Here is a 24,971-nt window from a genome sequence, read left to right as displayed (position 1 = left end):
TTTTTCTTACCTTGTGAAAATTCCAATTATTGTAGTGGCTTGTTCTTAAGGTTTTTCACAAATGTATGGAGTTAGGTATCCACCAGCACAGTGCCATATGGGACATTTCCGTCACCCCCAAATTCCCTCTGAGGTCCCTTTGTAGTCAACCCCTCCTCCCTCTCCCAGCCCATGGCATCCATTGATCTATTTTCTACCCCTAGGGTTTTGCTTTTTCTAGAATGTCGTATGAATAGAATTACATAATGTATCATCTTTTGGGTTAGCCTCTTTCACTTAGCAAAACGCATTTAAGATTCACTCATGTTCTTCCACAAATCAGCAGTTGCTGAGCAGTATGCTGTTGTATGGATGTGCCGCAGTTTATCTGTTCACTGGACAGATGTCTTAGCTGTCTCGTTTTAGTGCTTATGGATAAAGTCACTGTAAAGATTTGTGTGCACGTTTGTGTAACATGAGTTTTCAACTCACTTTGATAAATAGCTCAGATTGAAACTGCTGCTTGATTTGTTAACTCTGTATTTAACATTTTGGGAATGCCAGGCCGTTTTCCCAAGTGGCTGTACCCGGTGCATTCCCAGGGAATGAGCAGTCCTGCTCTCTGTCTTCTCCAAGCATTGGTACTGTTAGTTTTTAAAGCTATTTTAATACATTTAAAGTGATACAGCATTGTGGCTTTAATTAGCATTTCCCTAATAACTGATGTTGAACATTGTTTCATGTGCTCATTTGCCATTTCTATATCTTTTTTGTAAGTATCTATTCAGATGTTTTGCCTGTTTTGAGTTTTCTTTTATTAATTGCTGAGTTTGAGTTTTTTTAATATATTCTGAATATACAACATTTATTAGGCATTTGATTTTCTTCCAGTCTCTGACTTGTGCTTTCATGTTTCTTAATATTATCTTCTGTAGAAAGAAATTATAAATTTCCATAAAATTTGAAGCATCATTTTTTTTTCTTTATGGATTGTACTTTTGATGTCATATCCAAAAATTAATTGTCAAACCTAAGGTCCTATAGGTTTCCTTCTAAAAATTTTCTAGTTTGACATTTTATACTTAGGTCTATCAGCCATTTAGAGTTAATTTTTGTACACAGTATGATGTATATGCCAAGATTCTTTATTTCTGCATATGGCTATCCAGTTGTTTCAGCATCATTTGCTGAGATTATCCTTTCTCTGTTGATTTCCTATGCACTTTTGCAAACAATCAATTGACTATATTTGTTTCAGTCGATTTCTGTACTTCTTTTCTGTCCCTTTGCTATAAATGTCTATCCTTTCCCCAATTCCACATTATCTTGATTACTGTAGCTTGAGAGTCAGTCAGTCTTGAACTTAGGTAGTATGAGTTCCCCAATTTAATTCTTCTTTTTCAGTGTTATTAGACTCTTCTAGTTTCTTTGCCTTTCTGTATTGATAGAATTGTATTTTGGTATATGCCAAAAAAATGCTTGCTGAGATTTTATTTGACATAGCTTTGAATCTATAGATAAAATTAGGTGGGTAGGATATTTATTTAAATGCTTTAAAAATGTTCTTTCAGCCATGTATTATAGTTTACAGGCCATAGATATTATACTATATATATTTTGTAGAATGGTACATAAGCACCACATTTTTGGTGGTATTATTAATGGCACTGTTTTTAATTTAAAATTCCGAATGTTCATTGCTTATCTATAGGTACGATTGACTTTTGTGTTTTGAGTTTATATCCTACAACTTTGCCTCACTTTTCAGTTCTAGGAAATTTTTGGTAATATTAGGGGGGGAGATTTCTACATAGACAATCTTATCATCTGAAAATACAGATGATTTTATTTTTTCATTTGCAAACAATATGCCTTTTGTTCCTTTTCTTTCCTCAATCCTCTGATAAGGGCATCCATCCAGTACAAGGCTGAATAGAGTTATGGGAGGGTTAAAGTGCCTTATCATTTCTCATTATTAAGTATGATGCTTGTTGTAGATGCCTATTATTAGGCTAAGGAAATTCTCTTTTAATCCTAGTTTATAGTTTTCATCATGAATGTATTTTGAATTTATTAAGTGCTTTTCTGCATGTACTGAGATGATCATTTTTTTATTTAGTCTGAAAATATGCAAATTACAACAATTGACTTCAAATAATGGATAACTGTTGCATTCCTTGGATATAGTCTACTTGATATGATGTATTATCATTTTTTATATGTTGCTGGATTCATTAGGATTTTTTAGGATTTTTACAAGTATGTTCATCAGCGATATTTATATTTGATTTTCTTTTTTTGTGATATCGTCATCTGATTTGGGCATTTGGGTAACGCTGACCTTATGAAATGAGTTATTTTCTCTCCTCTTCTATTTTCTGGAAGTAATTATACAGATTGTTTTGTTTTTTTCCTTAATTATTTGTTTTTTTGTTTTTTAAACTGTATATTTAGAATCTTTAATATATACAGGACTTTACAGATTGTTCTCTGTTTAGTTTTGGTAGTTTGTATCTTTCAATAAATGTGTCTGTTTCATTTAAGTTGCTAAATTTATTGGCATGAAGTGGTTTATAATATTCCCTTATTACTCTTTAAAGTCTTGATGGGTCCGTAAGGTTAGCCCCTTCATTCCTGACCTGGTGTTGGTGACTTCTTTCTTTTTGATCAGGCGTGGCTTGAGATTTATCAATTTTGCTGATCTTTTCAAAGAAGCAGCTTTTGATTTCATGATTTTCTCTTTTTTATTTCAGTTCCATTGATTTTTGCTTAACTTTTATCATGTTTTTGTTTTTGTTTTGCTTTTGAGGGGATTAGCCAACTCTTCTTTCTCTTCTTCCTCAAGGTAGGAGCTTAGGTTGCTGATTTTGGATGTCTTCTCTTTTCTGGCATCGCTTTGAATGATGTATGTTCCTCTCAACTCGGCTTAGCTGTAATCTATGCATTTTGATATGATGTACTTTCATTTAGTCAGAAATATTTTTAAATTTCTTTTGACACTTCCTCTTTGAATCATGGGTTCTTTAGACTGTGTTGATCAATTTCTAAGGATTTGAAGATTTTCCTGTTAACTTTTGGTTCCTGATTTCTAGTTTGATTTGGATATGGTGTAGGATTTCTGTACTTTTAAATTTAAGTTCTTTTTTTCCTTTTATAGCCCTGAATACAGTCTAGTTCAATAAATGTTCCAATTGTACTTGGAAAGAATGTGGGCTCCTCTGTTGTCCTGTGAATTGTTGTATAAATGTCACTTAGGTCTAGTAGGTTGAGTGTTTTTGGCCCTCTGCATTTTGAAGAAGGGCCATTGGTGAGTCCATGCACCCTGGAGTCTGAGGGCCACTTCTAGAGAGCTGACACTGATTCAGACGAAAAATAATGGAGGTTCAGTTTTCGATGACAGTTTATTTTATTCTCTGTGGAAGCATAATAGCATCCACCCTGTTGTCCGTGCTCTTCATGAGAGTTGATCAAGGTATCTCCCTTGCACATTGCAAGTAGAACAAGGTTTCCTTTGGTTTCTGCCCACAGGATGGCCACTGAGGTGTTTCCTGCAAATGTCCTCACTACCCCTTTCACCTAAACACTTTTCTTAAGGTGTGTTTTATAAAACACTAGATCCAGGAGCTACCACTAAGCAAGAGATGGGGGAGTGGGGACTGTGTCAGTCACTTAGTGAACTGCTGCATGTTTTCTTCTTAAAATTCATGATGCTAGTTCATATGACAGCTCTGACGATTCAGCAGTAAGCAATTTATTTATCTCATCCCCCTTTCTTCCTATAAAAATACATACTACTAACTCCCTCATAAGGCTTTTAAGATGCAATAACATACATAAAACATGTATTTGTGGATTGGGCACATAGTGTGTGGTTAATAAAAGTTTGTTACTGTGATTTCTAGTAGTTAGTGTTCTTGTTTTATTCATTTTTAAATTTATTCCGTTGACTTTTGAGCTTTAAAAGTTGGAATGGGTAGGAAGAGGGGAAAAATCCTGAGAATGCAAACACTAGAAAAGTCACAGAAATTAACCTGTTCCAGTACTTTTTTTACTGTAGTTTTTTGGTTGTAGTTTTCCTGTAGTACATTTGCATTCATCCCTGCCAGTTTTCCAGCCTGAACCTACCTCCCCCGAATTCATATCTTTGGTATTCTTGGGCATAATTAGCCATTTACAAGTGTATTACAAAGGAAATGAGGCTGCTTACTACCATGGAAGGTGCACCAAGTATGAGCAACAGCTCAGGGCTCTGCAGAATAAGCTTTCCTCATTCAGGAAGGAAAGGCTGTGCACTCAGAATTAAAAGTCCCCTCATCCCCAGCAACTTTCCCTGGTTCCTTTGGTATCTCTGAGGGAACTTTATTGACACTCTGCTTTCTTTTCTTAAACAGGTGGGCTCTGCATTGCACAGTCTGTGAGAATCCCCCAGGAGCGCAAAGACAGGACCATTGACTTTGATAGAATTATCAAACAGCTCCTGGACACCCCCAACTCCAGGGCCGTCGTGATTTTTGCCAACGATGAGGATATAAAGTAAGGATGGCTGGTGAAATTTGTTAATATGCATGTTGTGACTTTAGGAGACAGAAAGATCAGAATGCTGACAGTGAAAGGGGAAAGGAGAGCACAAAAGCAAATCTGTAATTACATAGTGGCAAAGACGTACATGCTTTTTACGCCACGCACGTAGTTACAGTGAACCGGGGAAGCACAGCATGTTGCTGTCATCTATTTACCTCCATTAGCAAAATAAATGTATTCAATTACTTGTAAAAAGAGGAAACCACTAGACCTTTCAAAGGTTCTTTTATTAAAAATATCCAAATGTAACAGACTTTTATCCCAAGAAAGCTTCCTTGTAATGTAAAAGAAAAATGTCTTAAAATTCTGCGATAGTACTACTGCTTCAGACTCAGTTTGTTCAAAACCAGTCTTGTTGTACCTCCCCATTCTCCAATCCACTTTTTTCTTCTCTTTATGTCAGTCCTCCTTCGAGTCAAAAATCTGACTGTAATCTTGTCTTCCCTTTTCAACTTGTTCCATGCCTTCTAGGCCAAGGCATGTGGAGCTGACCATTGAAATGTTTCTAGGACATAAATATACCACGCTTTATTTTCTCACGAGCACCTTGGTCCAGAATCTTAATTTATCTTTTTAGAATAAACAATAGTTACAACTGCTTAAAAAATTGAAAAACTCTTAAAAAGCCTATGTTAAAAAAAACATACAAAGTTCCCTTCATCCTGCCCCTTAGCTAACAAGTTACAGGTTCTCCCCTTCCAGATGCAATGACTAATGACCAGTTTCTTATGTATTCCCTCTGGAGACAGTCTGCATATTAACAGTGGCAGCATACTCTGTGCACATCGTGTTGTGCTCCCTGATGGACTTTAGCTATTCTATCCTGGAAGGTCTCTGAATGTCACTACCTACAGATCTATTCAGTCTTCTTTAATAGCTAGGCTGAATTTTATTTAATATGTGTGCTCTGATTTATCTAAAAGATCCCTTATTGATTAACATTTAAGTTTGATTACAGACTTTTGCAGTTATAAATAATGCTGCACAAAACTTCCTTTTCCACAAATCTATATACAAATGTATGAATATGCAAATATATAATATTCATATACACATACAATATGTGAATATATAATATTAATGTAATGCAATATATAGAATGGCAAATGTATTATTTTGTATGTTTATCTCATGAGTATTTATAACATAAATTCCTAGAAGTTTCCAGGACAAGAATGTGCCCTTTCTTAAAAAAAAATAAACAACTGAATATTGTCTTGCAAAGAGGTTGTTGCAGTTTACACCTCCACTGATGTGTAAGAACTCTGTAGGCTTTAAATCTTTCTTTGTCTTATAGTTCAAAATAACATATGATTTAATCTAAAGGTAAATATATTTAACAAAGAATAAAGCCCAAGGACCAGGCCACTATCACATCCTGCTTGAGATACTGTGCTGTCTTCACCAGCCTCTCTCTAGAGTGTCTCCTCTTCGCGTGTACCCCACACTCTGCCTCTGAGTCCGTCTGTCTTCCCAGTAATCGTCTCTGGTCATGGGTGACAGGACTGTAAAATGGAAAGCATATTGAACCTGAAGTTGGGATACCTGAGGGTTTTCTGCTTCTTCAACGACCACTGTCACCTCGAGCAAGTCCCCCTGCCCCGTCCTGCTTCCTAGGATGAGCCCCACTTCTCCCATCAGTAAGATGAAAATCCTCTCGAACTCTTTTGTGGTGATATCGCCTGCCTTTCTAGTCTTACTTCATTCCATGCTGCCTCCCATCCTGTGGACTGCAGGCACAGGGGCCGTGCGTGGTTCCTCCAGCCTAGGTCTTAGTAGGGACCCTTCCATCTACCTGCGATGCTCTCCCTTCCCCACTTCATCATCCCAGGGCCGTCTCCATTGTGACTGCCGAGGGAGGATTTCTCTGAACAAAGCAGCTTTGGCAAATTCTTCATAGTGTATGTCACTGATGTCATTTTACATCATGTGATCATTTAATTTGTGTCTGGATTCCTCCCTAGGCCGTGAGCACTATTAGGACAGAGGTGACTCCTTGTGTGACTTCCCTTAGTGTCCCCAGTCCCCATCGCAATGCTAAGTACCCAGTGAATGCACTCTGAGAGGCATCGAACAAATGAATGAAATCACAAGTCTAATGTGCACTGTTTAATAACTTAAGCACAGCCTTCTCTACCTGAACTCCATGATGCTTTAAATTGTGGCCCTCTCTGAATAAGTGGGCCTCTGCTCATGGTGTTTCTTCTCTTTCTCTACCCGTTGAAATGATCTGTTCTTCAAGGTCTACTTCAAACACATCCCTCTCCATGAACCTCTTTCTTGTCACCCCTTAAATGTATTGTTTCTTTCCTTACAAAATACTGGTTATGTTGCTATTAGGGCATTTTTCTTCCCAAACTTTGTGTGTTAAGAGAAGTTCTTTTCATTATATTACTCATGCTTTTCTGTCCAGTTTTTTTTTTCAACTCTATTTTCTTAATTTTAATTATACATATTTTACACATTTTCTAAATATGAAATATACTGATAAGGTATGGCTTAAATGTATTTATTTTGAAATACATTGTACATGGCACATAAGAGATTTACTGTAAATACCTATGGTGAGTAATTGGTTATAATAATACTCTTGACTGGCAGTTGTGTGAGATTTTGATTTGGGACATAAGAATGTGTATGATCCACTCCGTGACTACGCTCACTATTTTTGCCCTGGGGTTTGTTTGTGTGTTGATTACTATTGTATACTGCAGTGCATAGGGTTGAGAGTAATAGTTCTTAAGCACAGTAATAAAAGTTAAGCTCATATGTTTCTTCCAAAACATGATATTAAACCCATTGATACCTGAAGAAAACTGATAGCCCACAATGTTGTTATTTCTTTTTGTCAGAAGATTTACACTAGACGGGAAATTTTGAGATTTCTTAGAACATCCACTTCAAATATTTGTTCAGAAAGTCAGAGAGTAGCAATAATATTACATTAATATCTAGATTTTTAAAGCTAAGATAAATGCTATTTCAGTCATGAACACTAATAATTTAGATTTCAGACAGGAATGGCTTCTTTTTCTGAAACAATTTATTCTGATTATAAAAGTATATCACTATTGTTAAATCCATTGGAAAAGGTGGAAAAGGTTTTTGTTGTTGCTGTTCAGTAAAAGGAACCCTAAACTTTGCTTTGCCCCCAATTAACTAGAAAAAATAAAAGTTAGAGAGAACAATCACAAACAATGATTTTAAGTAATCTCTTTTAAAATTTACAACCTCAACACTCAGAGATAACCATTAATAAAATTTTGGTTTATCGTTTGCTGTCATTTTTTTCTAAACATGTGTACACTGTCCCCAAAAGAATCAGGACTACGTAGAATTTATATCCAACTTTTTGCAATTTACAGTTTTGCAGTTTTTCAGTTTTCATACCATATGTATTTTTGAATGGCTTAATCTTATATATCTTAATAAATAAACCAGGTTCACATAAGTATAGCAAAGTAAATATCTACTTTCTGTGTTTATGTCAGTTTGTCTCTTTCCTGGTTTTACTTGACTCCCGCCAACTTTTTCATTCTCTTCAACCTCGTCAGCATGTTAACCATGAATTGTATATTGTCCTTATTTATATATATACAGGCAATTTTTAGCCAGCTTTCATTATTGAAGAGTTGAATAATCTTTTGCACTTTCTTCTTTAACAATTCCTGATGGAAATCAAGCTAAGTACATTCTCAACTGCTCTCTAAGTCATCCTTTGGACACACTATCACTTGCGTAACCAGGTCCCTGTTGCTCTGCATTGAGGTAATCTCCAGTAACGAACAAACATTTTTATAACAGCACATTTGATTGTTTGGATAGATTAGAAGTGGTATCTCTAGGTCAGGAGAACAAATTGATTGTCTTTCATTCTTGTGAAGATAGTAAATGCACATATTAATAACATAGGACTAAAGCACTTTTAGTGCAAAACACTCGTCTCCTATCTCATCCCTTTCATCCTCTCTGGCTCTGTTCTCTGTGAGCAGGTATTTTCATTCTCTAAGCTAACCTTCCACTAATTCTGGCACTATGCACATGGCACATATCCTTATCAGTCACTGTGTCAAGCATCTTTCCTCTCGTCTTATCTGCATAATGTGCCTCTACTTCAATTTTGGGATTATTAATTTTGAATATTTTCTATTAGTTCCTTTTACGTTAGGTAGAGTTTGGCTCACTTATATCACCCCTGTGCCCCTAGGATGGTTCTTTCAGATTTTCATTTAATAAAAATAAGTGTTTACATTATTGTGATTGTGTAAATATTGTGTACTACAGCATCAAGTGTTTTCCTATGATATGATTTTTTTGGGTAAAACTTTTTGTTCTTCAAGCCATTAATATGATAATTGTTTTACTTACATAGCAATAGTTAATATTTTTATCAGTAGTGTCATAAATCTATCACTTTTTCCCATATGTTCATATGTAAGATAATCTGTGAGTTCCATTTTTTTTCCTGGGCACTTTGCTCCTGAAATATCCATCTCTCTGTTTCATTCTGGACTCATCTGTATCATATGAATTTTTTTTTCTTTTTCATTTTTATTCAAGGTTTATTTCCTGGTTTTGCTGGAACATGCCCTCCAATAACCTTCTTATAAATGGTAAATTAAGAAAAACTTTTCTGTGTGTTTCATGCCTAAAAATGTTTTTATTCTGCTTCCATACACCATACATGGGAGTGTAAGGCATGACCTCATATTTATTTTTAAGTACATCAGACCTAACACATAAATGATTTATAGCCAATAACTCTGGTGACTAACGAGTTATGGGACTTACAACTTGCAGGAAGTCTAAGGTTCTAGTTTTGGATAGGAAGTCTATAAGATCTATTAGACATACATGCTAATTCTGTTTCGTACTGGGGTTCTTTGTATGTTGAATATTAGAATTCTAAATTATAAAATTATTTTTTCCCAGAATTTGGAAGGCATTGCTCTATCATCCATTATCTTTTATATGTGTGCTTGCTTCTGTGTTTTCATTTTAGGGAATATATTTTTTTCTCCTGAGAGGCTGGTGATATTTTGATTTCAGTTTCTCTGCATGTGTCCTGATCTTCCCTGGAAAGCTTTTAGGATATTCTTATTTTTCCCAGAAATATTAAATTTGGTGTCTTGTTGTCTGTTATTTCAGTAACTGAACCTTTTTTATTTGGAAACTCATATTTTCAATGTATTGGCTTTTTCTCCATTAAAAAATTATTAAAAATATTTCACTCTTATTTTCTCTGTACATTTTTTTCTGGAACTGCATTAGTTGGTTATAAGTCTTCCTGGATTCATACTTTAAATCATTTACCTTTTCTTGAGTAGGTTCTTTCTACATTTTGTTTTTGTTTTGCTGTGTGGATAGTTTTCTTTCTTCTTTATCTCTTCTAATACATTTCATACTTTTAATAACTAAGAGCTCTTATGGTTTCTATTTTTGTGTTATCTTGTTCTTGATTGCAGATATGATATGAAAATTCTCCTATAAATGTACATATTTTTCTTTTTCGCACATTTTCTCTGCTCCACTCCACATGAGTTTTCTTCTCCTTGTTATTTAGTTTATTTTTTACATTAGAGATTTTCTACAATTAGGGGAAATTTCTGGCATTTCCCATTTGAATGAGACACTAAAGAGTGCTATGTACATAGGCAGGGCTTGTCAACCGATAGGGCTTTAAGTGGCCTGGTCAGGCATCCAGTTAGCTAATCTCTTGAGGATCTTTCTATGTGTGTGTGTGTGTGTGTGTGTGTATATATATATATATATGTATGTATATATATATATAATTTTTTTCTGGGATGGTTCAGATTTTTCCAGAAAAATGTGTCTTTTATTAAGGGTGACATTTCCTTTTTTCAGGTTTCTGCACACAACAATATAAATGTCCTAGAGGATTTTGCAATTCTAATTCTTAATGGCACCTGTAACTTACCCTCCTTCCTCTTATGCTAAATTCGCCATCTCTCATGCACAACCTTCTGGTGTTTGGGTGTTCACAGTATTAGAACTTATTCCTTAATTTTTTGTTAGAAAATTACCATTGAGTTAATTGCTTGGCAGAAAAAGAATACCTGGGGTTTTGCCATTTGTACACAGTCTTTGAACTGGCCGTCCATTCTTTAGCCATGTGCTTATGTAGTACCTGGGGCCTAGACATCCCAAAACACAAGCGTCGCACCTCTCCTGCGGTACCACCTTCAACAGGAGTTTTAGTTGTACTTTCGCTGTTCTACAAATGCAGTTACCTCTTAACCCTTCTTCTTTCAGAAAATATTGTAGTAACTTTTTCATGAATAACTAGTTTCCCTTTTATTCCTTTTATTTGCCTTTGTTGCCCTCATTACTTATACTCTTTTTTCATTTATAGATATGGGTTGTAATTTTTCAACTTTATAGTGAATTCTGTTCATTTTAATAATTGATTAAAGACTCTTAACTTAGATTGATATATTGCTTTCCTGAAATTACATACACTCCCCTCAATGAGTTAGAATGGTCATTTCTCCAGTCCCATGTGAAAACTCACAAAACAACATGCAACAGTTTGGCCAGTATGAGAAGTGAATTTTAGATCTTGTCCTAATTTACTAATGCCCTTTCTCTAATGTATGTGAATATGTGTTCCAGCTAATCAATCACTTATAGTACTCCTTTTATCATTTGACTTCTCATCATCCTCACCTATTTTCCTCCAACTGTTTTAATCATTTTTTTAAATTGGTTTATAAAACCTCTTTATATATTAAGGACATATATCCTTTGGCATACTTCGTCGCTATTATTTACTTTTAAAGAACTAGTAGCTTGCTTTCCTTCTGTTTCATTCCTAATATGTACATGTTCTGTGGCTGCTCTTGATCATTAATATACTTTTTCATGTTCTTTTCCACAGGCAGATCCTTGCAGCAGCCAAAAGAGCTGACCAAGTGGGCCATTTTCTTTGGGTGGGATCCGACAGCTGGGGATCCAAAGGAAACCCTCTGCACCAGCATGAAGATATTGCAGAAGGAGCTATCACCATTCAGCCCAAGCGAGCAACTGTAGAAGGTAAGGGTTTGTCAGCTGCATGATATACTACCAGAGTGGTTGACACTATATAAGATGGCTAAAGCATGTGTCTACATATAAAGCAAGTAAGTCTACATATCTGGTCTGTTCTGTTACTTGATATTCCTTTTGAAGAGATCATGCATTTTCATAATTGTATCACGATTACCATATTTTTTTTCTTTATGCCACAGGAGCTTTCTAAGACGTAAGACTATAACACGAAAAAAACCAACTGTGTGTAAGCAAGCTGCATTTTCTAGAGCATGTCTTCCTTTGTAATTTATCCATTCCATCCATAGCTGCATACCTTCAGGGGTCCTTTCCCCCAGTACCTCTTGGGGCATCTTCCAGTCCCCAGGAGTACACAGCACACCAGCTCCCTCAGGCATCACCTTGTCCTCCTGGTCTCTTCTGTTCACACTCTCTCTTTCTCTTGCCTTCTTAAATTGCTTCCCCTTTCTTATCTGTTGTCTTCCTTACTGCTACAAAAATTCTCTGAGAGGCAGAAAGAGGAGAGGGCGTTTATTGGCACCCTTCTGATCTAACAAAAGTTCCTAATTACAATTTACATTCTCCTTTAATTTAAAAAGAGAAGTTATTTCTAAAAGAAGACACTGTAAAGAAAAGGTACTCCCCCACTGGTACTCTGCTTTGTGTTCTTTTTCTGATGGACCAGGTCTCCAAAGATTCCCTAAAACATTGGCACATTAAAAAAAAAAAAAAAATTCCTCTCGCTTGAAAAGAGATCAAATATTTGCATTTCTTTCTATTCTGTCTCCTCTCCCTTATAATTAATCATTCTCCCCAGAAAGCTTCCAGGTCTTTGTAGGCCTTTTTAAACAAGACAGGTTGTGGTTCTGACAGTGGTGCTCTTCTGTGTTATCAGGGGGAGATAAAGATCCCATGAGCCACCCATATATTCACTGGGAGGCTTTGAATTAATTTCATTCCCCAGTACATGTCTGGAGCAGATGGCCTATCTCACAACACAGACCAATGCATTTGCAGATGGGTTGCAAGAATAAAAAGAGTGTTGTAACTATCTTGACTCCTTTTCACTTCAAATTTTGTGTATCTCTTGCGTGCCCTGCTCTGTACTAACAGTTGGAAAAGCAAGATGAGGGTGAAACCCTCATCCTCCAGGCATGCAATGCCAAGTGAAGGTGTCAGAACATAGCCCGTGGCTGTGCACATGAGGAACAGTGTAAGGGCAGAGTGGCCTCCATGCGCACAAAGGAGCTACTGTGGAAGGTTCTCTAGGGTGGTGATGTGGCTGGGGCAGACTCCTGAGAGGAGGTGAAACATGACGGCTTGTAGATCATCAGGCACAGAATGGGAGGAAGCCCTTCTCCCAACCCAGACAAGGGGAACAGAGGAGTGAAGGATGGGGCACATTGGGCTAACCGCAAAGAATTCACGTTGCAGCACCATCCTGGGTTATAGCAATCCTAAAATGCTTACATATGTTTAAACATTTTCCCACTGGGAAAATTCTTCTCTCTCCTAGAATGCCAGTCATGTTGACATGATTGGCTCTTCTCTATCCCTTGGGTGTCTGCTTTGATACTGATTTTCCTTGGAAGCAGTCTGTGACCATTCCACCCCAGCCAAGTCTGGGTCAGGAGGCTTCTCTGGGGCTTCTGCAGCATCCTCCATGTCCCTACCTCTGCAGGACCTCGTTGCTGGTCTCTCTCTGAAAGCTTATCTGTTAGGCACTGTTGTACCCCCAGCACCTAGAACTCAGCCTGTTACATAAGGACCTAGCACAGAATGTGGCTGAGAAGTGGGCCAGAGTTAGATGCTGAAGGGTCTTGAAAACTACACTAAGGAGTGTGCAGTTTATTCTGCGAGTCTGGGCAGCATCTAAGGATGTGACAGGGATGTGATCAGAAGAGGCTAGAGAGCTCACTCGGGTGATGTCCTGGAGGGATGAAGTTTAAGAGCTGGGAGAGAACCAGACCAAGGCAGAAACTGCAGGGCCTCTGCTGAGCTGCTCCCCTCCTAGGCTGCAGACGCCGCAGACACATGGATGCCCCATCCTCCGTGGTTACTTGCTCCAGTTCAGAATATTTTAGGAAATTACTTAGTATTTTAGAGGTTTTGTAAATTCTTGAAACAAAGTATGTTTTCTATGTGAATAAAGAGATTCACAAATTTATTAAATCAGACACAATACAGCATCGTGAATCTGCACCAGCAAAAGATAAAAATTTTTTTTAAAAAGTGGTCCTCAGCAATGAAATGGAGGGAAAATGTTGTTAGCAATAAAAAACATCATTGGAATGTGATGGAGCAACAACTCTTCATATAAACTCTCCATTCCTGCCCAGATAACCACGAGGTTTTCCTCTGGCTGTTTAGAAATGCTGTGGCTTCTTTCTAGCTGCATTGTCTATGTGCCTTGCTTCAAAGACAGCCCAGGTTTGTTCACTTCAATACGAGATGAAACATCAGGACTGTGGCTGGGCATTTATGGTGTTGTTCTCCCAGGGAAGTGAAAAGGAAGTGCATTTAGTTTCTGAACTAAGCTATGAAGTATCTCAAATGAAACTATAAATTGAGCATATTGTATATAGGCAAGTAATTTTTCTTCTATTTTTTTTTTCTTTTTTTGGTGGATGGTCCACATTGGATTTGACTGGGGTGGAATGTCTTCCAAAGATTCATAATACTGCTGTGTATGTCCCTGTGTCTGTGTTGTATAATGCTGTACCTACAAATGTAAACAAGAAAAAGCCAACCAATAATCTACATGTTTTTTTTTTTTCCTTTATCTCCATATTTTGAACATGTCCAGCAAACACCTGAATTTTTGACTGGCCTTTTCTGTATCTGTATGACTAATTAACAAGAAATTACTCTGAGCCCAACTGCTAGCAAGTACATTGCCTCTGGGACAGTCGTGCTCACCTTCTTTTATCTTCTATGTGTAATTTATTCTCTTTTTATAGAAAAAGAGGGCCTCTGTGTTTGCTTGCCAAGGGTGTGTTGGTTTTTTATTTCCCCTCTTCATTGAGCGTGACAGGAGCTGTGCCGGTGAAAGGCCGGCTGTGCCCTGCTGGTGCCCGGCGCTCTCGGAGAGCTGGGGAATGTCTCTGGCACTGGGCAGCACGCCCCTGGCTCCTGAGCCAAAACCCTTGTGTCAGTTTTCGTTTCTCTGCATTGCTTGGTGAGCCAAGGGATGCCTGGCATTTTCCTCTCCTCTGTGGCCCTATTAACTAGGACTCTCCGTCATCCTCTCCAGCCCCCAAGTCCTCAGCACTGACTGCCCAAGTAGCCTTCAGTTCTGTTCCCTCCAAAGTGCTCTGCTTCTCTGAGAGGAAGCAGGCCAAGGCATCCTCTAACTACAGCCAACAAGGATCGGGACCAGCATCTTCTCATCTCTGCCATAATCATTGACATTAGGGAGCTAGTGTAATGAAGGGTGGATTGTCAGAGCTGACTATAATGGCTTGGACTTTTGCTGATGACTTTCAAATGGGTCCATAGAAATACTTGCTTCCTGAATTAAATCTGCCGTATATGTAGGAGAGACAAAAAGAGCTCTGGACCTGGCATAAAAAGTTCATTAGTTCATGCTTCTTACCTCAAGATTGCACTTAATTCTTTATTTTTTCCTAAAACCATGATCAAAGCTATGAAGAGCTGAACTAAAATGTTTCTGGCTTCTATTTAGATATGCTCTACTTTAGCCTTCCTTGATTGCCTGGAATGTTCCACACATATCACACTGTCTTCTTGGGTGACTGGGAAAAAACTCCAAGAAAGAAAATACTGCCTTAAAACACAGTGCTATTTCTAAGCAACACGCGTGCCTTTTGGACCTGTAACCTTTCCATAATAAGAGGGCAGTGGGAACGTTCAGTATTATGACAGTTTCTTTCGCTGAGTCTCCCATAGATGTTTGTAAAACTCTCCAGGGTATCACGTCCTGACCTAAACATCGAGATACAGCAAGTGACGATCTAGACCAGGTCCCTACTCTCATGGAGTTGCCTTCTTAATGTGGCAGTGACAGCTGACAAAGAAGAATATAAAAAAGAAAACATGTCAGGGAAGTTACTAAAAAAAACATTTTCTTAAAGACCAGCTTGTAAATAATGAAAACGGAAAGGAAGAAGAAGCCGAGATACAATGCAATTCAAAATACACATTTGGAGGAAATGGAGGCCGGTCAGCATCTCAATCCCCTCTAATTCTAGATTCCTGGCACCTACTCATACCAGATCCTTTTCCTACCTAAACTCTACCAAGGCTCCCTGATTCCCTACTTCTTATTGATCTGGAAAATAACGTTTCTTCAAGATAGATCAAGTCATTAATCTTTTAAAACGACTTCCTGCTTTTCTCAGAGAGGGTTATTCCCCTGAAAAACCAAACTCCTTGCTTCCCAGTCCCAATGTACACGGTACCCGTCACCCTTTAATATGATGGGCAAATGCCCGCCATTCTCATCATGCTGGCAGGCAGCTCTCACAGCTAGCGTCTCAATCTCGCAGGCGAGGCTGCAGCCTGTGGGCTCCCTATGATAGCCATCTGTATTTCTACACCTTGGGCATTTACTAGAGGACCTAGCACTCAGTGCATCTTTGAAAACCTGAATTCCTCTTCTCTGTCTGTTGTGTCTGACTATATCTGTAATACCTGGATTTGCAAAGGGCTGCATATTGGGTGACTTCAAAGTTTTCTCAGGATGGAGAAATACTCATCCAAAATGGTTTCTCTCTTTGGCTTTTTATTCTAAGACATCTAGTAGAAAGATGTACTTAACTCTCCTATTCAGGATTCACCGGACATCTCCACAGTGGTTTTGCATGTTTCCTTCAGCTTTCCTTCAGAGAACCTCTTGACTCCTTTGTTCATCTTGCCCACCTTTTCAAATTTGGAGAGACCTCTCGTGTGGGACTGGAGTGATGGCTCAATTAGGTGTCTTGTTGCAAAGTTACAGACGCGCAAGGAAAGCTTCAGCTCTGACTCCACAGAAAGTAGGAAGTACAGATGAGGCTGCGTCTGTCTGTAGCAGACATTCCAGTGAGAACTCCCCTTCCAGGCTGTACTGCTTCTCCTAATAGAGTGGACTAAGGAAGGCAGGTGAGCACATCCCAGCGTGAGGGGACTATCTGCGTGAAGAATAACACCAACTAATTTTTAATCTTGTGATGGTTCAGCTAGAGATTATTGGCCTTGAGGAAGTGGTAAGAAATGTAAACAGAACACTATGTAACTGAGTTAACTATGGAGATTTGAGAACAATTAACTCTGAGTTGCTTTGTATGCACGGAGTCCTAGAGTTTGAGCCATGTAGTCTCCTGTTCTGGTTGAGTGGATGCTCTCTTAACTTACTTCACTTAACTAGTCACCAGTCACTTCCTAACCAGAAAGTATTTAGACCAACAAGAAAATATCCATTCTGCTCACAAGGTAAACTGCCTTGATGCCCCAGTACACTGAACGTTCAGCTAACAATCTGGCCTCCAGTAGGTCTCTCCAGTTGAATTTTGGCCTACGGAGAACTAGCTAGATTTTGTTCTTAATCCCCTTACTCCTGTCATATGTGTTACCATAATTATTTAGTGTAATTAAAAATTATATAATGAAGTGAATGGAGAGAGTGTGTAAAAGGGAGAGTTGCTCTTTCAAAGAAAATAAATTTGAATTATTTGGAAATATTTGGTAGAAGTTTGTCACTGCTAGTTGTGGGCAAGACAACAGTACATTTTGGAAGGAAATAATAAACACTAGGAAAATATTGCACCTGGATTACTGTGCAACTACCTTTAAGTTTTCACTTCACTTTAAGGATCAAAAACTGCAATTTATTATAGTTCATTTTTTTCAAGATTATGACACGGAAGCCAATCAAGTGATGTATATTCATAAAAAACATACCTTGATCCCATATCAGAAGATTGACAAGTGACTCTGTGTGTGTATGGATTGGAGTGAAAACATTTAATGTATTTATGTACTTTTAATGATTCATTGCTAAGGTAGAAACTTTTGATTAACTGACCAATTTTGGGTTTCAGTTATACTTAATTATAAAGTTGCCAGTGTACTTTCATTTGGACTTTTTCTTTCTAAGACTAAATTTTTTCACCTATAAATGAAAGGTTTCAACTAGATTACCCCTAAGGTTCCTTCTAGGAGGAGCATTACAAGAGTGATTATTATTTCTGCCTTCCCAGCACCCATTCCTTCTTCTCCTTACAGCCCTCACATTTCACCTAGGGAACCACACACTCTGTGGTCAGCACGTGGTTCAGGGGAGAAAGATTCAAACCTCGGCTCTAGGATCAGGCACAGAGCTCATAGCAAACCCCTGGACACAATAAAGCTTGTTTTGGAGCTAGCGCATGACCCAAGGCAGACCGTGATTATGCTATATAATCCCTGAAGGTTTACTGCAGCTTTGAGAAGGAGGCACTCTCTATGTTTCCCTTGAAGTTACTAAGATGGAAGGGTGTGAACTCCGAGCTGCAGAAGTCCACCTTCATGAAAACCCCGAAGGCCTGAGAGCAGGAGAGGAAGACACCAAATCCAGAGACATAATCAACATTCCTGAGCCCAGAGTCTGGGTCTGAACTTCTCATCTTTATAAACTTACAGACTTCTGTTCCTAGTAAAAGGTCCTTCCAAATGGTTTCTATAACTTGCAACTCAAACGACTTCATTAATATGGTGGGATATTAGGACAGCCTTCTTCCAGGCCTTCTGTTTCACCTTTTATCTTTTTGAGTACATCCTTTCCAAGTGCTCTCTACTTCACACCGATGTCCCTCTCTTCCTTTCTCTCCTTTCTTTATCCCTCTTCCATGAAATCTGTATTTTCTTCAAGCTCCACTGTAAGTCACATACCCTGCGATGCTACCTTTTCCTGTCCGTCAGCCTTGGTCCTGATCTCATCCTCCCAGGCTTACCGAGGCTATTCTGCTTGTGAAGCAGCATCACACATCATCAGTTTTCTCTGTAGACAGCAGGGGAATGTGAAGTGGAATCTCGGTGATAGATTCAGATACACCTGAGAAATGCAGATGAACTGTCAGATTACCCTCCAGAAATCAAACTGAGAATGGAGCACACTCTTGAGAGAGCACCTTCTATAGGAAGAGCGACAAGTGAGCCTGACCCAGTAAGAAGGTTCTAGTTGTCAGAAGGAGGAGACAAACTTTCTTTTTCCCAGGCCAGAACCCATTAATTCATACATAATCTCTGTAGGGAACCTGTAAACTATACAGAAAAATGGGTGTCAGTCAGACAGATTAAACTACACTGTGGTGACAAATTCTCAAGGGACTAACACAAATATTGCCCACCCATTAACTGCTGTGGCTCTAGATTTTCCAGGGGTGTTGGCCACGTATTTCTTCAGCCCTCTAGGCTATTTCTCTCTTGTGGGACCTCCGTATTAACAGATCCTGTGCAGCATTTCCAAAAAGAAAGAGAAGGGCATGTTCACACACTTCTCTTAAATGCTTTTATCTGGAAGGGATGCACATTATTTGTACCTTCATTTCATTGGCCAAAGCAAGTGAAAACAAGTTTCCTCTTCGAGAGGGAACTTGTGCATGAAAACAAAGGAAAGCCACTTAACAATGAACCTAATCTTAAGCTCCATTTGACAAAAACTGTCAGCTTTCAGGTCACTAATAGCAATGCTCTGGAATATTCTAACAGTGCAGCACATGAAGAGAGTGGCATTCTCCTCTACTGTGCCCTGGACTTCTGAATAGCTTGGGCACCCTGAGCAGTGCCCTGGCAGCAGTGCAAAGCAGGGCATTCCAGTATCAGTGGAAAATATGGTGCTTGGCAGAGTCATGGAAGTGCTACCAAGCCCAGAAGATGCCCCCAAGGACCCCAGCGATCCCTAGGAAATAGGAATATGCGCATTGTTCATGAGAACATATGTGAGTGACCCCCTTGAACAGATGTTCTGCATGAGCCATGTAGGAAAGCGTCCATGGGGCTTGGGTGGGCATAGATAACATGACATCCTTTACTACCGCAGGCTGTGAGGCTTGAGGAAATTCCAGTTACTTTTATGAGAGTTCAGGCTTGTCCCCAGTGACCCACCTCTTGACTGTTCACACCACAGGCATTCTCTCCCTCTTCTTTCTGGCCAGCGGAAGCCTCCTCCTGATATGAAAGTTGAGAATGCAAAATGCTGGGTTCACCAACCTTCCCTGCAGTCAGAGCGTAAACAGGTGACTCAGTCCTGACCATGGGAACCTATGGTGCCTTTAGGTCACACTTTCTGAGAGAGCTTCTTGGAAATAATTTCCTCCCTTGACAAGAAGAGGCATGTCAGCAGAGCAACTTTATAACATATTATCCAATCCAGGGCACATTAGAAGCAAAAGGGGGCATGATCTGTGACTGTCCCAGGCAGTCTAGGCTCTGTGGCTGCCCTTCCCACGCAGAAGAGAGCCCCCGTCTTCTTCCCTTGTTTTTGTCATGTTGTCTCATGAGGACAGGACCCAGAGAGCTGTGACAGTGAGGTGACGAGCGAGGGGAGGAATGTCAGCTACCAAGAAAAGCAGAGAAATCGGTCGGAAGAAGCCTGGGCCCATAATGGCTTGCTTAAATTGATTAAACAATCCTAAAATTACTCACCTCAGGATTTCTTTTTATGTGAGAAAAGTTACCCCTTAGCCTTAAGCCCCTTTTAAGCTAGATGTTTTGATACATGCAGCCTAAGGTCTCCTTACTGACATATCTATCTAATTCATTTCTGTATACCCAGCGTTTGAATGAAGTCTATAAAATAACAGCACCCATAAAATATTTGTTGAAGGAATGTACTTTACAAAATAATGCTTTTTCAAAAGACTTTTTGAGAGGAGTTTTAGGTGTACAACAAACTTGGGAGGGAGGTACACAGATTTTCTAAATACCCCCTGCCCCACACATGCCTACCTGCCCCAATTATCAGTATTACTCACCAGAGTGGTGCATTTTTTACAGAGAATAAACCTACACTGACCCATGATAACCACCCAAAGTTCATAGTTTACCTTAGGTGTCACTTTTGGGGGTGAAAATTCTGCAAGTTTGGACAAATGCATAATAACAAATGTTCAGCTTAATAATATCATACAGAGTACTTTCACTGCCCTAAATTTCCTCTGTGTTCTGCCTGTTCTCCCCGCCTCCTCCAACAGTGACAGATCTTTTTTATTGCCTCCATAGTTTTGTCATTTCTAGAACATCATATTGTTGGGATCATATAGTATATAGCCTTTTCAGATTTGCTTCTTTCACTTAGTAATATGTATTTTAAGTTTCCTCCTTATCTTTTCATGGCTTCATAGTGCATTTCTTTTTAATGCTAAATAATATTCCACTGTCTGGGTGGACCACAGATTACTTATCCATTCAACTACTGAAGAATATCTTGCTTGCTTCCAAGTTTTGGCAGTTATGAATAGAGCTGCTATATACATAAGTTTTCAACTCTTTTGGGTAAATACCAAGAAGCATGATTGTTGGACTGTATGTTAAGACTATGTTTAGTTTTGTAAGAAACTGCCCAACTCTTTCCCAAAGTGGCTGTACCATTGTACATTCCCTCCAACAATGAATGAGTTCCTGTTGCTCCACATCCTGCACTGCATTTGGTGGTGTCGGTTTTCTATAGTTCTGCCCTTCTGAGAGTAGTAAACCACTCTTGCTTTCATTTGCATTTCCCTGATTATATATGATGTAGACATTTTCTCATATGCTTATTTGGCATCTGTATGTATTATTTGGTCAGGTGTCTGTTAAGGTCTTTGGACCATTTTTTAAATCATGTTTTTTTGTTATTCTTGAGTTTCAAGCATTCCTTATGTATTTTGGATGGCAGTCTTTCTTCAGATGTATCTTTTGCAAATATTTTCTCCCATTCTGTGGCTTGTGTTCTAATTCTCTTGATACTGTCTTTCACAGAGCTGAACTTTTTATTTTTAATGAAGTCCAGCTTTTGTGTTTTTTTTCTTTTCATAGACTGTAACTTTCACGTTGTACCTAAAAAATGCATCACCATACCCATGGGAATATAGATCCCTTTCTATGTTATCTCCTCAGAGTTTTATAGTTTTCTCTTTTACAATGTAGATCTATGATCCATTTCGAGTTGATTTTTGTGGCAGGTGTGAGGTTTGTATCCAGATTTAATTTCTGCATGTGGGTGTCCCATTGTTCCAGCACCATTTATTAAAGGGAATATATTTATTCCATAATACTGCCCTTGCTCCTTTGTCAAAGAATAGTTTACTAGATTTATGAGGGCCTATTTGTAGGCTAGTCTATTCCACTGTTCTTTTGTGTATTATTTCACAGATACCACATTGTCTTGATCACTCTAGCATTATACTAAGTTTTAAAGTTGAGAAGAGTTAGTCCTCCAACTTTGATCTCCTTCAATATTGTTTTGGGTTTTCTGAGTCTTTTTCTTTCCATATAAATTTTAATATCAGTTTACCAATATCCATAAAATAATTTGCTGGGATTTTGATTGGAGTTGCATCTATAGATCATGTTGAGAAGAACTGGCATTTTGACACTATTGAGTCTTTATTTCCACCTTATTTATTTAGTTCTTTGATTTCATTCATCAGAGTTCTATAGTTTTCCTCATATAGTACATATTTTATTAAATTTGTATGTAACTATTTCATTTTCATGGTGATAATATAAATGTTGTTATTATTATTTTTTTTTTAATTAAATTGTCCTCTCAAGCCAGCTCTATTCTTAGGACAGCCCTTCTAAACTGAGAGGGAATGTTACTGTAGTTTTAATTTTATATTCTGTTTGTTCATTCATGATATATAAGAAAGCATTGACTTCTATATACTAGTCTTGTACTCTTCAAACTTGATATAGTCAGTTATTAGTTCTTGGAGTTTATTGTTTTGTAGATTCTTTAAGTTTTTCTGCATAGATGATCATACCGTCTGCAAAGAAGGACAGTTTTATGTCTTCCTTCCCATTCTGTATAACATACTTGCTTTTCTCGCTTTATTGCATTAGCAAAGAAAGACTTCCACTATGACGTTGAGAAGGAGTAGCACAAGGGAATGCCCTTGACTTATAACTTGTCTTACTGGGAAAGCTTTGAGTTTCTCACCATTAACTATAGCTGTAGGCTTTTTGTAGATAAAATCCTTTAAAAAGATGTAGTCTATAAGGTAAATCATATTACTGTATAGTGAAATTTCAGATAGCTTCAAGAAAGGTTCACTATGTATTTCTACATTTATCACTCTAGATAATATCATTTTGTAAAATTTCATTATGAAGTGAAGCTACTTCACAAGACTTCTCATAATAATTTTAAATTTTAGGAAGATATCCGTGCAAGGATTGCCCTTGAAGGAAAAATGTAAGCCAGGGAATCTTTCAATTGTGAAATCAGTACAACTATGGTACATTGATTGACAACAAAATTTAAAAAGAGAGAAACAGTGATTTAATATTTCAAACAAATATCCTTCTGTAATGAAGTTAGAAGTGCATAAGTATTGATAACCTAGTTTTAATTTTGATTGAAAAAACAGAATGTGTAAGTGACATTTTTCAGGCCTAGGAAATATGACACTGATAATATGATTTGATGGTTACATTGAATTAGCACATCCCACACTTTATAGATTCCTTCCTTAAAATAAATCATGACTGTTGAGCAATCTTTACCAAATTGAGAACTGATTGTATGTGTGATATATGCTCAGGATTATAGACTGTTTATCCAACTGTCACCAGCAACTTTCCTCCTTGAATCTTCACATTTAGGAAATGTAATTTTATAAACATAAATTCTCCCTTTCTTTTATGCACTCCAAAATAGTTTTCACTGTTATGATATCACCATTAACATTTCTTCATATCACAGAACTATAGATTAGGGGCTGTTGGATATAAAAGAGACCATTCGTTATCAGGCAGTTAACAAATGTTGACTGTCTACTGTCTTTCAGGCAGTTACTACGTGCCGGTAGCCAGAAAATAAAGATCCTTGCCATCTTGATGGAGGTTTTGCTGTAGCAGAGGGAAACAGAAAATAATCAGTGGGCACCAGAAATAAGGAAATAATATTAGCAGGTGTTAAATGGTATAAATTCTATGTCTTCATTGATATTCTCATTTTGTTTATGCATTGTTCTCCTGGTTTCCGTCAGTTCTTTGTCTATGGTTTCTTTACTCATTTAAGGCACTTGATCTAAAGTCTGTCTGTGCTTCCTTAGGGATGGTTTCTGTCTTTTTTTTTTCCTCTTTCTTTGAATGGGCTGTACTTTCCTACTTATTTGTATGCTTTGTAATTTTGTTGTTGAAAATTGGATATTTGAAAATTGCAATGTGATAACTCTGAAATAAGACTCCTAATGTTGATGTTCTTGATTGTTGAAGGCTGCATTTTTGGTTTGTTTAGTGACTTCTTCAAACTTAAAAAGACTATATTCCTTGTCATGTGTGGTCACTGAAGTGCCTGCTCTGTTAGCTTGTTTTCAGCTAATGTTTTGACAGAGACTTCTTTAAATGCCAGGAATTCAAATTAAAAAAAATTTTAAAAAACCTTTCACATTCACAGTGAATTAGTTTTCTAGGGCTGCCATAACAAAGTACTACAAATATTGAATGGCTTAAACAACAGAAATGTATTGTTTTACAGTTCTGGAGACTAGAAGGCCAAGGTCAAGGTGGTGGCAGGGTTGTTCCTTCTGAAAGTTGTTGAAGAAAATTCGTTCCATGCCTTTTGTCCAGCTTCTGATTTTCTGGGAATCTTTGGCATTCCTTGGCTTGCCTCCATCTTCACATGATATTACCCCAGGGCACTCTCTCTGTCACTGTGTCCCAAACATTCCCTCTGCATAAGGATGTCAGTCATATTAGATCCAGGCTCACCCTAAAAACCTCAACTTATTACATCTGTAATGGCCCTGTTTCAGAATAAGGTCACATTTGAGGTACTGGGGGTTAGGACTTCAGCATATAAAATTTGACAGGGGCCCAATCAGCACGTGTCACTCAGTCTTTGTGTACTGGGCTCAGTTCTGGGGCACTCTTTCAGTGCTTAGCCAGACATTTCAAGATTCTGCCCTAGCCTTCACTTTAGGCTTGAGCCTAGAGATTAGCCACAGACGAGAGCTTAGGGTCTCCTTAGGTCTTCTCTCAATAACCATTCTGCCCTGGATATATGTGTGACTTTCTAATTTTCCAGTGTACATAGGTATTTTTCAACGTCCTTGTTTCCCAAAGAACCTTTTTTTTTTTTTTTTTCGAATTTTCCTCCCAGGCTTATGTTGCCTGTTGAATGTTTAATCATAGTCTTTTGCTGCAAGTGGCTGTGAGTTTTTCATTCACCTTCTAATGCT

General features: G+C 38.0%; 1 protein-coding gene across 2 annotated transcripts in view; it reads left to right on the top strand.

Annotated features, from left to right (window-relative positions):
* Positions 1-24,971, top strand: part of GRM7 (glutamate metabotropic receptor 7) — a 906,501-nt gene that overhangs the window by 475,450 nt on the left and 406,080 nt on the right. For both annotated transcript variants that reach the window (XM_036878258.2, XM_036878256.2), the window contains exons 3-4: positions 4,371-4,512; positions 11,459-11,613. In XM_036878258.2, the coding sequence (XP_036734153.2) occupies positions 4,371-4,512; positions 11,459-11,613 (297 nt within the window). The remainder of the gene's footprint in view (positions 1-4,370; positions 4,513-11,458; positions 11,614-24,971) is intronic.

Source organism: Manis pentadactyla, chromosome 1, assembly GCF_030020395.1.
Source record: "Manis pentadactyla isolate mManPen7 chromosome 1, mManPen7.hap1, whole genome shotgun sequence".
Taxonomy (NCBI): Eukaryota; Metazoa; Chordata; class Mammalia; order Pholidota; family Manidae; genus Manis; species Manis pentadactyla.
The sequence above is the reverse complement of the archived record's forward strand: the minus strand, read 5'-3'. Positions and strand labels throughout refer to the sequence as shown.